Below are 13,839 nucleotides of genomic sequence, written 5' to 3'. Positions count from 1 at the left end.
GTGCGACGACTGACGACCCAGAAGCCGGCACGCAGTATTCAATTCTCCCAAGCGGCGCTCCAAGCAGTCAGAGCGTTCAGCACTCCTCGACAATCGTGGGCCGACCGAGCTTCCCGCCAGAACCGTTGCCGGAAAGGACGCGTCGAATTGTTTACTGAAGGAGGTGCAGCATCCGGCCGGGCGCCAGAGTATCCCGAGTCGTTCGCTGTGAGTCCATGAATCATGTGTGCGACACGCTAGCCGCGCCCTGCACCACGCCCGGTACCGTACGGGTACGGATAGGAACCTGGTTTCCTGACAACCTCGTGATGGATGCCTGGGCGGTCTGGGAAGGCGCGGCTTCGCGTTCCACGACTCGCAGCCCGCAATCAAACATGCCTTCGTCCAGTCCCCCCTACCAAACGACCTTCGTGGCCTCAGTTTGCTGACTGACACGCGCAACGGATTCAGAGCCATAGCATCATATCGGCCGCCGCGACGCCCTAATGGGACTGAGGACCATGGCTCAACACCGGCAGGCGCCCCGCCAGTTTAAGGAAGAGCCTGGTCATGACTCGGTGAGTGCCACATTTTCTTTTCCTCGTCGCTATGCGCTGCTCCACCCATCGCCGACACTTCCGCGTGATGTATCCAACAACTCCCGCTGCAGTGCGGTAGTTGCCGCCCCGTTGCCGACTCGTTGAGCTGCTTGCGTGCCCATTTCGTTTACTCGGGGACAAGTGTCCGCCGGCGAGTGTGGCTGCAGAAGTCGGAGATCGAGATCAGGGTCAAATACGGGAATTTCGAGAAAACATCAGCCTCATGGTCCCGCTGCCACCCGTTTTCCCCCTGTTCAGCGAAACCCCTGAGGGGCTGGCTTCGCAATCGTTCCAGAAAACCTGACGCCCTTGTCCGGGTAGCGATGTCTTTGGGAATTACAGGGGGGAGGAGCTGTTTCACCAGCAGCCGGGGCTCCGGTAACATGCGACAGGGGGCGAGTGCCGGGTTGCGCAGGGCACTTCCGCTCTGTGCAAAGGCAAGGTGTGCTGCACAATCGAGCAAGGATCGAGCATAACCTGGGCGCCTGGCCTACCTGCCCCATGCTGGTGCGGGGCTTGCTTATGCGGAGAAAGCACGCCCACCACAATCAATTGCAGAGAGACGCTTATCAGCCAAGTCGGCTGCGGACGGCTGCAGAAACACATCATCGTCCACACTTTCTGTTTCCGCGCCGCGCTCGCCCAATCGCGGCTTTGCAGGCCAGGCCTTCCATGTGGCGGACCCGGACCAGCATGGCTGCTCAAACGGCGAGGACATCGGCAGGTCTCAACGGCGAAGTGGCTGGGGAGCCTGCCCCCACCCCATGCGCTTGCCCCCACCAACCGAAAATCCTGGTTGCAGCGACTGGGAGATCAGATCAGGTGATCGTTTCTCTGATCTCCTGGCTGAACCATTGCCTCTTCGCAGAGTCAGTGTCGGCGAGCTGACGGTGCTTGTGCGAAACGGCTCTGATGACGCAGGATTGTTTCTTCTAACTACACGAGACGTTTGAGCATTGATTTTCTCCGCGCCAGACACTGTGCGAAGAGTCAGTCGCAACGTCTGGTCTGTGGGTCCCGACGGCGATGACCAAGGGCTGTGTGGGGCAGCTTAGCTTCTCCAACACATGCCTGTGGAGCCGCTAAAAAAGCTGGCCCTTCGAGGCCCCCTACCCGGGATCCACAAGCCAACATGCTTTGTCAGACAGACGCCTCCGTTGGTTGTCTTCTCATCTGCCGCAAAGCAAGTGCTGGCAAGTGCCGCAGGTGCCGTCCCGACAGCTTCGGTCTGCGCTGGGCAAACAGCACACCTGCGTGAAACCCGCAGCGCGCGCATAGGAATCCCTGGACCGTCCTCGTCATCGAACCAGCTGTTACAAGTGATGCAGTCTGGATGGGGGCACGGGTTTGGCCGCAGGATTTGGGAGAGCTGCTTTTCGGGAAGGCCTGGCAGAGGCGCAGGGATTCGTTGCTGGGAGTCGATTGGACCCGCTCCCTCACCGCCCCTTGTCCTTGCTCGAGAGCACTGCAACCGCAGGCAAATGAGTGGACAGATGGCACTGCCTGGAAAACACCCAGAGGCCTGGCCGTCAGTGGCTAGCCTCGGATGGCCATTCCCGATTGGGCTCTAGTCGTCCTACATGGCTCTGCACGCGACATGCCATTGGCCATTTCATCTAAGACGCAACTCGCCCCTGCTCGTGTTTTTCTTCCCACCCTGCCACCTTCCAAGCGGCTGTTACACGGTCATCCCGTCATCGTTGGCCGCCGCGCCCCACCCCGCTCACCCACACCTGGTCCCCACCCGTTTTTCTTTCCCTCTCTCGCTGAGGGCTCGGGCTTCCAGCTCTGCAGCTCGGTGTTCGCAAGTGGACCACTGCTTCGGGGGGCAGCACCAAGAGGCGCTGTGTCAAACCCACCACAAGCACGCGTCCCATCGGCCGTGCTGGGATATAACATTGTGGCTCTTCCTCTTCACCCCCCTGCTCGCCCGGTCTGCAACGCGTTTGTCACGTTATCTTTTGCTCTCCTTGCAAACCCCCCGGTCGCCTTCAAGTACATCAACTGCGCCGTCCCCACAAGTACCGCCCTCCTTAACTGAACCACAGTCGGGTCCGTCCTGGGTCAGGATTGGGGATTGAGCCTGTCCATTCCCGCTCCGGCCTGTTCTTCCCGCTACACTCTACCCTCGCCGCGGCATTGCATATTCGGTTAGTTGGCCCTTGTTTTGACCGTCTGTCGCGCTGCCCGGGGTAAAGTTACTACCGGCAGGTGGCGTAATTCCCCTTCACTACCAAGTCGTCCCACGCTGTCGCCGACCGGAGACGACCCAAGTGGGAAAGTGTCGAAGCCTCGGAGACCCTTCCGAGCCCCTTCGCTGCTCCACCGGGGATAAGGTAGCATTGTCTCTCTCTGCTCGCAGGCGACTTGGGTGCCGCGTGGATTAGGAGCCCTGTCCTACAAAAATCCTACCCCAAATCCCCGAGGCTAGCCCGCCTCAGCCGTGGGTCCCTCGTCTTTTTTTTACAGGGCCCGACAGAACTTCCCGGCGACCCAGTCCTTGCAACGCGCACCAGCGGGACAAAAAACCACAACATTCCCAGACGCGTCCCGGGCGCTACCAGAACACACGCATGGTTTTTGCATCGAAGAGAACCCTGTAAACGTGAGGACTAATGGTTGTCTCCTCTATGCAGCCTCACACCCACCCGCAGCAGGGTCCCCTTCCCCCCCATCTGCAACACTCCCGGCCCTCCAGCATTGTCCATCAGCAGCATCACAGCCAGACCCCGGCTCAGCAGCAGCAGCAACAGGCGCAGCATTCGGGCGCGTACTCGTACCCGCAGCAGAGCCAGGCAAGCAATTCGCAAGACCACACGCTGCCCTATTACGCGCATCCTAGCCCGTACAGCACGCCGGGCGCGACTAGCGGATACACGACGGCAGGTGAGTATTCTGATTTCCCGGCATCGTCGTCTGCAGACGAACCGAGCTGACGCGTGCGCGCGCGCGCAGACACGGGAGACATGATGGCTGCGACCATGCCGAGACCCTATCCGCCAATCTCGTACCATACCCCGCAGTCGAACTCGCCTGCTTCAGTGGCATCGCCTTCGGGCCATGACCAGCAGAGAAGCATGTACGCGCAGCCGCCATCGCAATTACACCAGCAGCAGATGTACTATGGGGCCCCCCAGCAGCAGTACTCGTCCATGCCGGCCCAGGCCGCGCAGTCGCCGTACGCCCAACATGCCCAACAGCCCCATCAGCCTATGGCCTCGCAGCCGAGCATGATGATGTCGCACACGCCGCCCCAGCACCCCATCAGCCAGCACCCGTCGCAGCATTCTCAGGCGGGCATGACGGTCAGCCCGCGTCCGGATAAGATCGAGACGCACAGCCTCGGCCATCGGATATCGGGACCGTCCGCGCCCGTGGCCATGGGTGGCGCATCGTCAGCGAGCCCTCAAAACGGAGCCCCGCTCTCCACTCCCACGACCACCGGTTCCGGCGTGAATGCGAATGCCGCCCCCGGTCCGATCCCCGCGACCACGCCTCTGGTGGTGAGGCAGGACACGAACGGCGTGCAGTGGATCGCGTTCGAGTACTCGCGGGACCGCGTCAAGATGGAATACACGATCCGCTGCGACGTCGAGTCGGTGAACCAGGACGAGCTCACGCCCGAGTTCAAGTCGGAGAACTGCGTGTACCCTCGCGCTTGCTGCCCCAAGGAGCAGTACCGCGGCAACCGGCTGCAGTACGAGACCGAGTGCAACACGGTGGGGTGGGCGCTCGCGCAGCTGAACCCGCCGCTGCGGGGCAAGCGAGGCCTGATCCAGCGGGCCGTGGATAGCTGGCGGAACAGCAACCAGGACCCCCGCCTGAGGAGTCGCCGGGTCCGTCGTATGGCGAAGATGAACTACCGCAACGGCAAGGCAGGCTCGACCACGCCGCACGCAACGCACATCCCGGCGCCGGGTGCTCCCGGCTCGACGGGCATGACGACACCGACGCCCATGGGTCCCGGCAGTACGCCGGCCATGGGCAAGCCGGGGCTCCCCATGGCGCAGCAGATGCACCACCACCACGGCGGGCAACAGGACGGCAGCGCTCAGGGAGGAGACGAAGTCGGTATGTTTCACCAGATGGCCTAAAGCGCGCGCGTTGTTGTTGTGATTAAGTGTGATACCTCTTCGAGCCACCTGTTGTTTTTACATGCGCCTGCCTTTTTTTCCTTGTTTTGGTTGTCATGTTTGTGTGGAACTCTCTGGGAATTACTCGCTCGCGCCGACGCCCCCCAATCTGTTATATACCGGCTCGCGACCGTTTTCCGATCTTCGAGCGCCGTTCGTTCACCCGGGGCGACAACAGGAGAAAGACCTGGTACAAAGAAAAGAAAGATCTGTACATTACACTTTAGTCGCGTCTGCCGTTAGTTGGTTTTGCTGGTTTTCGGTCGTCGTTCAGTCGTCTGGCTGGCTGCTGGCAGAACGCGGCTTTTGCATTGCATTCTTGCTCTGCATACCGCAGCGCAACATTCATCAGCACTTGCTTCGTCACATATCAACCAGCACCTTACATCCTCACCACCACATTTCTCTGTCCGAGTGTCCTTGACAGGGAGCCTGACTGGGATGATGGCACCTCGAGATGCTCGCGATCTGCATATGCACCACCCTTGATTGGCTGCGCCGCTTGGAGATTTGCGAGTTGCTGCTCTTGCTGCGCTGCTTTGGCTCTTACGGAGTATCACACTTAAGACATAGCCGACGCGCGTGTTGACATGGCCTAACATGCATTAACCCCTCCTCTTGTTTGGACCGTTTCCGAGGGTAGAAAGCCGCCCGGCTGACAATCTGCTCTAGGCGAAGGAAACTATGGTGACAACCAGTCGCATCATCACCACCACCATCAGCCCCCCGTGCAGCCCGGCTCGGACGAGCGGCCCGCGCATGTTTTCACCGGCTACGATGCCTACCACGGGGCGCCGCACGCGTCCTCGTCCATGTCCATGCACGACAGCCTCGGCGACGCCTCGCATGGCGCTGCCGGCCCGCTCGCCGCCCATCGCTCAACCTCGTCTCGCGGCGCCCATGACGGTCCCGACGACCTGTTCCCGGACATCCCGGAGGCCAAGAAGCGCAAGTTCATCCTCGTCGAGGACAGCGATCGCAACAGCCGGCTGCGGGTGCGCGTCACGCTGGACGGCGTCGACACGCACGAGATCCCGGACAGCTTCCGTAAGAGCAGCAGCGTCTATCCGCGGTCGTACTTCCCCCGCGAGATGCAGAGCCCGCCACCCAGCGCGACCGGCAGCAGTTTCTTCACCGACGACTTAACCGACACCGAAGACGACGGAACCACCGACACGGAGGGCCGCAGGCCCGGACGTGCTGGCCGCTCGGCGCGCGCGCGGACCATGGTCAAGGTGCCGCTGGCCGAAGGCCGCGAGGGCGAGGTGGCGATCCCGAGGATGCGCAAGATGTTCCGCGGCAAGGAGGTGCGGCTGAACGATCTCGGCTATCGCATGGCCTGGCTGCAGAGCCGGGTGTTCGCGGGGCGGACCGTGTTCCTGCAGCGAGCGTGTGAGTAACCCGTCTCCATCCCGTCCCCTTTTCCCTTTCCCTACTATGGCGCAATTGATGGCGCCACGATGCTGATGTTCTCTTGCACAGTGGACTGCTACAGAAACAAGACGCGCAACGCCATGGAGTCAATGATGCAGGACGTCAAGACGGCCGCGCCGCACTACGAGACGCGGGTCGGGAAGCGCAAGTGGAACGAGCGCATGCGCGCGGGCGAAAAGGAAGACGAGTCATAATCTCGAGTGGAAGCAAGGAAGCATGCGGGAGCAGGATGACGAGACGAGGATGACGAGAACGAAAACAGCAACGACAGCTACAACGACCGGGTTCGATTTCGACCCCTATATGCTCGGTCAAGCGGGAGAGGGCCATCGGCCTTTGCTGAATCCGATCTGTTGCTGGCGTTGACGTGTTTCACGATGGCAGGACGTCGGACAATGGTTTAGTATGAAAACGCGGGGCGCGGTGCTGCGGTCCGGCTGTATAGAAGGCTTGCTTGCAGGCCATGGCATCACTGCCGACTTTGGGAGGGGACAGGTATGTATGTACATTCTACGCTGTACGAGTGTTGTGGAATACGGTTTGCTGTATTAAGATTGGACGTATATACGAGATTTATTGCGCAGCCATGTGCGGGAGTAGGCGATGATGTTAAAGGGGGGCGGCCTGTTTGACTGGTGGTCGGCCGTCGACTTGTCTCCCTGTGTCTCCATCCACTTCCCATTTCTACCCCTCACCCTGCCTCTCTGTATCGCTGCTGCCTTCTCACGCACTCCCTTTCACCCTCTCACTCTTCTCACGTCTCGCGCCCTCCACCCAATACCACTACCTCGCTCATTCCCCCCGTAACCACTGTGCCAGCGCCTCCGGATCCGCAGCGTTTTCCCTAAGGTTGTAAAGCCGTGGTCAGTGATATTTCTGTTTGCCACAAACGTGCATGGGAGTACAGCCGCGGAGGGAGCACGGGCTGTTCCAGAGCACGGGTTGGATGCTCTGGTCCTTGAACAACGGAGTAGACGTGATTGAAGAGCGCTGCACTGGTTGAGTTACGTACCAGTGCTCGACGGCCCTGCCCTCGCCGTCGAACCTCCACAGCCCGCAGAACGGGACTGCGATCTTGCCTCTCGGCTTTGGTCGTGCTGTTGCTGTTGCTGAGCCAGCGCCAGCGCCTGTTCCTGCTGTTGATCCGGTTTGCTGTCCCTCCTCAGAACCATCCCCATCCCCATCCCCATCCCCCTTAGAACCATTCCCATCCCCATTCCAGTCCCCACCAGCCCTCAAAACCCCCATCACGCACGCGAACACACCCCCCTCCCCAACCGTGACGCTCGACACGTCCATCACAAGCGTGCCCCGCGCCGCCGCGACCAGCGCCTCCTCGTGTCGCTGCGCCGCCGCCAGCCCGCGCAGCGGCGGCCGCGGCGGCCGGACCAGGTCCCGGTCGGCTGGGTGCAGGATTATCTCGGGATGGGCGAGGGTGGGGAGCTGGCGGAGGTCCCGGTAGACGGTCAGTAGCCTGGTTTGGATTTGGGTTGTGAGGGCGGTGAGTGCCGGGGTGCGGTCGTCTTGGTTCTGGTTGTGGTTTCGGTCTGGGTTTGGGAGAGGTGGTGGTGGTTGGGCTGGGTGGGATGCTTGGGCGGCGCGGGCTTGTTGAGTAGTCGGTGTCGGGGCCGTCATGTTCCTTTGCCGTGTGGTGATGGGAGGTGCAGGGTGACGGTGCTCAGAGGCTGGCGCTGGTGATAGGTTCCGAACTGCTGCTGTGAGAGGAGGATGGGATCTGAGGGGCGTAGGTTGTGTCTCGCTGCTGTAACAAGAACAGTGGTGTTTTGTTTGTGTTGTTGTGCTTACTGTGAGGCAGAGAGCACAGAAGTCACACTCCGGGATGAGAAATTGGAAAGTCCAATCCGGGCTGGCTGAGCAAGGGAGAAGCCGACTCGCTCGGGGGGTCTCGGAGGTCCGGTGGGAAAGAGCGAGCCATCGTCGCTGTGAAGCTAAGTGGCTCGCTAAGCTGGGAAACACAGCAGGAGCAGACAACGGAAGGGTTTCCTGTGCTACCCCGTACGCATCAAGATGTTTGGCTCGGGACTCCGAAGTTGATCTGAGCTTCCGTTGTGGTCGTGGTCAACACGTGGCTGGCATGTCATCTTGGTTATCCGTCGCAGAACACTCCTGGCAGAAGACAGTCACTCCACCGGTTTTAGTGAAGTTGACAATGAGATGAGGCGTGGTTGGAACCTTGGAGGGCTCTCACATCCGGGTAGTCACAAATACCATGCGACGACTGAGCATTGTTGTATTACTGCTACTCTTGACATTAGGGGTTCAATAATATTCTCATTTCGGGAGACGTCTTCGATCACTGACCGCTGGGGTTAAGTCGATGTGCGGACTTGTCTCGAGCCACTCACACTCAGCTCACTCGCACTGAGCTCGATGAGATGAGTCCTCAACTACGATGAGATGAGTTCTCAACAAGGGCCGCTCACTTACCCTTACTCTCAAAGCGCACAGCCAGCGATCAGATGAAATAAATCTCCTACCGCCGCCCTCCCACGATATGACGAAGAATTTAGACCAATGATTGAGGAACCGACCAGGTACTCAAGCGATCACATAGGTGTTCAATCATTTTCCAATTCCGTCACTTCCAGGTCCGCTGAGTGCGGAGTGAAGTGAGTGGCAGTGACATCACCAAACGCCGCTCGCCAGCCGAACGAAAGCATGAGCAACGCAGTGCAATCCTCCTAAGGGGGCAAAAGTGTAAGGTATCTACAGAGACTCCTACATCTGCCAACCAGGAGGGTTAATTAATGTAATAGCAGCAGTCAAGCAGTTCTCATGTTTTCCGTACTTGTCAGCATACAACAGACATCGACCACGCTCACTCATTTTACCAACAGACAGGACGAAATCGTGTATGCAACTCCGTAGGTAAGGTAAGTTCCAATACCCTCCCTCAGTATTAGAGGTGTTACTCTTTTCTGATCCAGCAAAACAGCCAGCCAGCAACACGGTACGCCCTTGGCTGTTTCAAGAACACCACCCTTTCTTCCCTTCCCGTTTCACCACCGCGCACCTCCCGATTTGAAATCCCTGATTTGAGGCCCCCAATTTGAGGCTCCACCATTGCCGGACTGTACTGATCCCGAGCAGAAACGGGGAGAATACCTTACGACGAAATGCCATGCTCCCCGCCCTGTTTACCCTCCCCCGTCTGAGACACGAAGTGCCGGACCGCGGGCGATCCGACGCAAATCTCTCACACGCCGCACAATCCCGCCTTCCTGCCTCTCCCCTCGGCGCCAGCACCCGTCCAGTTACGCCTTCTCCTCTAAGTAGGGCAGAGCAGAGTAAGCAAGGAAGAAGATCGTCTGGTTTTCAAAGTGTCCCCAGTCGCTGACCGGATGCACATTCATCGCTCTCCACACCCTCTAAAAACACTACCTACTACTAACTACTAGGTAGTTACTTACCTTTACCACCCTTGGCGCTGTCACACTCACCACCGTCTGTGTAGCCGATGCACGCACAAAGCTGCACAAAAAACAATGTCATAACACGTCCCCGAGCGTATCGACAGCGTAGATAGGAAAATAGCCCAAGAACAGGAGATGGTTATCCAAGAAACAACGACCGGGAGCGTCTTCCGATTCTTTTCTAGAACGACCAGGAGTTGTGCTGTCGTTTATGACATGGAAAGACGCAAACCCCCACCTGACCGCCCGCCCGCCTGCAGAGAAACAACCAGAGCCACAAGAGATTAAGGACCAAAATTGCCTTGCGTGATTCCGCTAGAAACCAAATAGAAAGGAAAAAAAAAGTATATGGTACACACTCCCTTCCGTCGCAGGCTCCGTACCAGCAGCCGGAGGGACCCAAGCAGAACGGGGAGTTATCGGGCATGTCTGCCATCTGGTTCAGGAGCTCGCGATTTCCCTTCCTCGCGGGACGAGACCCGCCTATCCGCTCTTGGCACGGAGCGGCGCTGCGGTGAGGGTCGGGGTGGCACCTGGGGTTAACGACCAGCCAAGACCGGCTATCTAAGCGCCGCCGGCCGCCCGGCACGCCGCTTCTTGCTGGTTGCAGTCGGCGACGGACGAACCCTGGACCTGTCCCGAGTTGACGGCATTAGCGCAGGCGTTGTTTTGGATGGCGCAGGCGCGCTGGACGGCGGCCGCCTTGGTGGCGAAGGTATCGCCGTTGACCGAGAAAGGACGGGCGCTGTCGCCGGTGCTCTGGACCGCCGGAGCGGCGATGCCGCCGATGTTCGAGGCAGCCGCACCGTTATCAACCGCCTTGGCGCCACGGTTGTTGCCAGCGTTGTTGTTAGCGTTGTTGCCAGCATTGTTGGCAGTGTTGTTGCCAGCATTGCTGGCAGCATTGTTACCAGCATTGTTGGCAGCGTTGTTTCCAGCGTTGTTTCCAGCGTTGTTGCCAGCGTTGTTTCCAGCGTTGTTGCCAGCGTTGTTTCCAGCGTTGTTGCCAGCGTTGTTTCCAGCGTTGTTGCCAGCGTTGTTTCCAGCGTTGTTTCCAGCGTTGTTGCCAGCGTTGTTTCCAGCGTTGTTTCCAGCGTTGTTGCCAGCGTTGTTTCCAGCGTTGTTTCCAGCGTTGTTGCCAGCGTTGTTGCCAGCGTTGTTGCCAGCGTTGTTACCGCCCTTGGCATTGTTGCCGCCCTTGTTGGCATTGTTGCCAGCGTTGTTGTTGGCGTTGTTGCCGGCATTGTTGTTGTTGGCGTTGTTGCCGGCATTGTTGTTGTTGGCGTTGTTGCCGGCGTTGTTGTTGTTGGCGTTGTTGCCACCCTTGTTGGCATTGTTGCCAGCGTTGTTGTTGGCGTTGTTGCCGGCATTGTTGTTGGCGTTGTTACCGGCATTGTTGTTGTTCGCGTTGTTGCCAGCATTGTTGTTGTTGGCGTTGTTGCCGCCATTGCCGCAGGCACCGCCGACGCTGAAGTAGCGGCAGTCATCCTGCGCACCACGCTGGGCAACCGGCATCAACACGGGCTGATGGTTGGACGCGCTAGACATGGTGCAAACACGGTAGCAGCCCTTCGGAAGACCGCCCGTCACCTCGGTGGTGACCAGACCCTGGCCGTTCCCGGCGTCATTGATGCCCTTGAAGAAGGCGAACTGGGTCGCATCCAGGGGCTGGGTGGGGTTCAACGTGTTGCCCGTGTCCTGAATCGTGACGTGAGTGTGGCCGATGATCTGACCGTTTCCGCTGAGATCCTGAGGCGCCGCGTAGTACGTGCTCGTGGCGTTGGTGAAGGAGCCGAGCTGCATGTTGGCGACGTTGAGCGTAACGTTGAAGGACGTGAGCGCCTGGAGGTTGTCATTGTTCTTGGGGTTCAGAATGACGGTCGAAACCATCTTGTTGGCGGCCGGAATCTTGCCCATCACTGCCCAGCGTTAGCGAGGACCACGGGCGGCCTTCCGGGTCCGCAATGTACATACCGATACCGTTGCAGGACCCGTCGCGGTTCTGCAGACCATTGGTCAGGGTCTGACCGGCGCAGAAGTTGATGAAGTTGGCCGGGTCACTGGGAACGGGTCAGCGCGGGAAAGTCGATCCTGTGCGGGGAAGGCGTCGACGTACGTGGCCGAGTTCACCTGGCCATCAGCGGCGACCGCGCTGTTCTGGCCGGTCGACTCCGATGCGGTCTGGAGGGCATTCGGGGCGAGGCAGGTAACCGAGGCGGCGTTGTTGTTGTTGCCATTGTTGTTACCGTTGTTGTTATTGTTGGCGTTGTTGTTGGCGTTGTTATTGTTGCCCTTGTTGTTCCCGCCCCGGTTCCCTCCCCTGTTCTGTCGTCGTTCCAAGGCAAGAGGCGACCTGTATTGATGGACCGAGGCCGCCTCGGCAGCCAGGGCCAGAGCCAGGAGGGCCGTCACCGCAGTCTTCATCAACATGTTGGGCGGCTGTGCGCGAGATAGAAGTCGGCGTGTCGTTCGAGAACAAAGATTAAGCTCCGCGGGAGCCTATGTGAATCGAACCGAGAGAAGATGGTGCCAGACCGTCAAAAGCAAAAAAAAGCGCGCCAAAGGAGTGGTGAACGACAGCTAGTGTCGATGAATCGGAGGGATATGTACAAGTACAACCCGCGTCCGAAGAAAGGAACGAACGGAAAGAAGGGACGAAACGAAGACCGACGGACGGACACAGTTACCACCGCGGAGAGAGGGAAGAGGGCATGGTCGAGAGAAGAAGAGTCACGACAGGTGCTGAGGCCAGCGCCGATGTTATAAGTTGGACTTGGCGGCCGGAAAATAGCAGGGAGGCGTGCTGCGACGGCGATCTGACATGAACGCCAAGCCCTTGTTTCTCATGCCCCCGGGGAGCCAAGCGGTTTCGAGCCCTTCCGGAGCCACCCAGCAACGGCATTGCCAAGCTTCAGCGACCAGGAGCCCAAGGACGACGGGGGTAACTGACAGGGGGAGACAACAAGGTTGCGTGCGTCTCCGCGATTCCAAAACGTGGTGCAGGGAAGCGCGGTCAGGGGGGTATGTCAGAATCGTCTGACGGGGACTGCAACAGAAGGGGGAGGGGACGGAGTGCAGCTGGAACCTGTAGGAACCCATTCCTTGCAGCGTCCAAGTCCGACATCAAACTTCCGCCGGCGAAGAATGAACTTAGTGCAAGTTCGATGAGGGAACTTGGGATGACAGGGTCCTTTGGATGCCTGGACTACACTAGCTGTCGAGACCAGTCACGAGGCGCGGGGGCCAAGGATGACCATGGAGCATGGAGGGGATAGGCAGGCACGACAGACAAAAAGAGAAAGTGTGCCTTGCTGATGGGCCGGGATCCAGATGAGATCAGGTACCGCGCCATAGGTGTACACTAGGAGATCGGAGCCAAGAGCAGCCTGCCCCACGCTTCCCAGTGGCCAACCTTGATCAGACCGGCCGGCGGCTGCGCGGCTCGCGCGAGGCCCAGCGAGGCGCGAACCCGCAATGCGGAGAAACTTGAGATGACGGGCGTACAATACTGGCCGCCAATCGTCCCAGTCAACCACCGAAATTTCGGCCTGCCTGCGGCAGCTGAACGGTGCAAGAATTCACAGCGCCAGCTCGATCAGAGCGCGCGCAATGACAGGCCGTACGCTGGGATCACTGGCTTGAAGTTGAAGCCGCTTCTGTCCCAGGTCCTCATCGCTGTCCCTGCTCGTCCCTGCTCGTCCCAGCTCTAACCAATCAGAGAGCTTGACGAGGGCGATCTGGCAGCTTGTGTCTCGGGATGAAGCGCAAGCGAGCGACCGCAGACTGCCGCTCCCTGTTGTGGGCCCGTGGGGTCCATTCCCCACTTCATCCCTTCGCGGCGCTTCTCGGCCGCGGCGGCTGGCCGGCAATCCCCTTCAATTCACAACCGCCGCCTCCGGGACACGGCCGTGTCGGAGGAGTCGCTCGGCGGCTCCCTGCCTACGGATACCGGCAAACTTTACAACTGCCCTGTGGGGTGCCGTCTCCACCGTCCCCATGCACGCATGGGCATCGGCTGCTGGACTGTGTATCAGGACGTCGTCTTTTGCACTTAGTCTGGCAGTCGGTGTTCTCACGGCTCGGACTTGACATCGGTCACGGGTGAATGCCAGCACTACACTACACTAATCAGATATGTTTAGCTGTCCCCGCTAACGCCGAAAGATTGCCGGACCAAGATGGCGGTCAGCCAACATATCTTAACCGTACACGACGGGAAAAGGAGGCGACCTCCTCACTGGGCAGCCCCGAACACCGGAG

The 13,839-nt window shown here is 59.4% G+C and overlaps 3 protein-coding genes across 3 annotated transcripts; 1 reads left to right on the top strand and 2 right to left on the bottom strand.

Annotated features, from left to right (window-relative positions):
• Positions 1 to 3,193: 3,193 nt before the first annotated feature.
• THITE_38081 (uncharacterized protein) lies at positions 3,194 to 6,339 on the top strand (the record flags this gene model as incomplete). Its single annotated transcript, XM_003651538.1, has 4 exons — positions 3,194 to 3,464; positions 3,534 to 4,649; positions 5,384 to 6,103; positions 6,194 to 6,339. The coding sequence occupies 4 exons, from the start codon at positions 3,194 to 3,196 to the stop codon at positions 6,337 to 6,339; spliced, it is 2,253 nt and encodes a 750-aa protein (XP_003651586.1).
• Positions 6,340 to 6,937: 598 nt separating this feature from the next.
• On the bottom strand, positions 6,938 to 7,780 carry THITE_34314 (uncharacterized protein; the record flags this gene model as incomplete). The annotated part of the gene is made up of 3 exons (XM_003651537.1): positions 6,938 to 6,989; positions 7,158 to 7,242; positions 7,315 to 7,780. The coding sequence occupies 3 exons, from the start codon at positions 7,778 to 7,780 to the stop codon at positions 6,938 to 6,940; spliced, it is 603 nt and encodes a 200-aa protein (XP_003651585.1).
• A 2,352-nt stretch (positions 7,781 to 10,132) lies between these two features.
• On the bottom strand, positions 10,133 to 12,174 carry THITE_2112063 (uncharacterized protein). The gene is made up of 3 exons (XM_003651536.1): positions 11,696 to 12,174; positions 11,554 to 11,639; positions 10,133 to 11,498 (listed from the first exon to the last, which is right to left on the bottom strand). The coding sequence occupies exons 1-3, from the start codon at positions 12,007 to 12,009 to the stop codon at positions 10,144 to 10,146; spliced, it is 1,755 nt and encodes a 584-aa protein (XP_003651584.1). The 5' UTR covers positions 12,010 to 12,174; the 3' UTR covers positions 10,133 to 10,143.
• Positions 12,175 to 13,839: the final 1,665 nt, after the last annotated feature.

Source organism: Thermothielavioides terrestris, chromosome 2, assembly GCF_000226115.1.
Source record: "Thermothielavioides terrestris NRRL 8126 chromosome 2, complete sequence".
In the NCBI taxonomy this organism is placed as follows: Eukaryota; Fungi; Ascomycota; class Sordariomycetes; order Sordariales; family Chaetomiaceae; genus Thermothielavioides; species Thermothielavioides terrestris.
The sequence above is the reverse complement of the archived record's forward strand: the minus strand, read 5'-3'. Positions and strand labels throughout refer to the sequence as shown.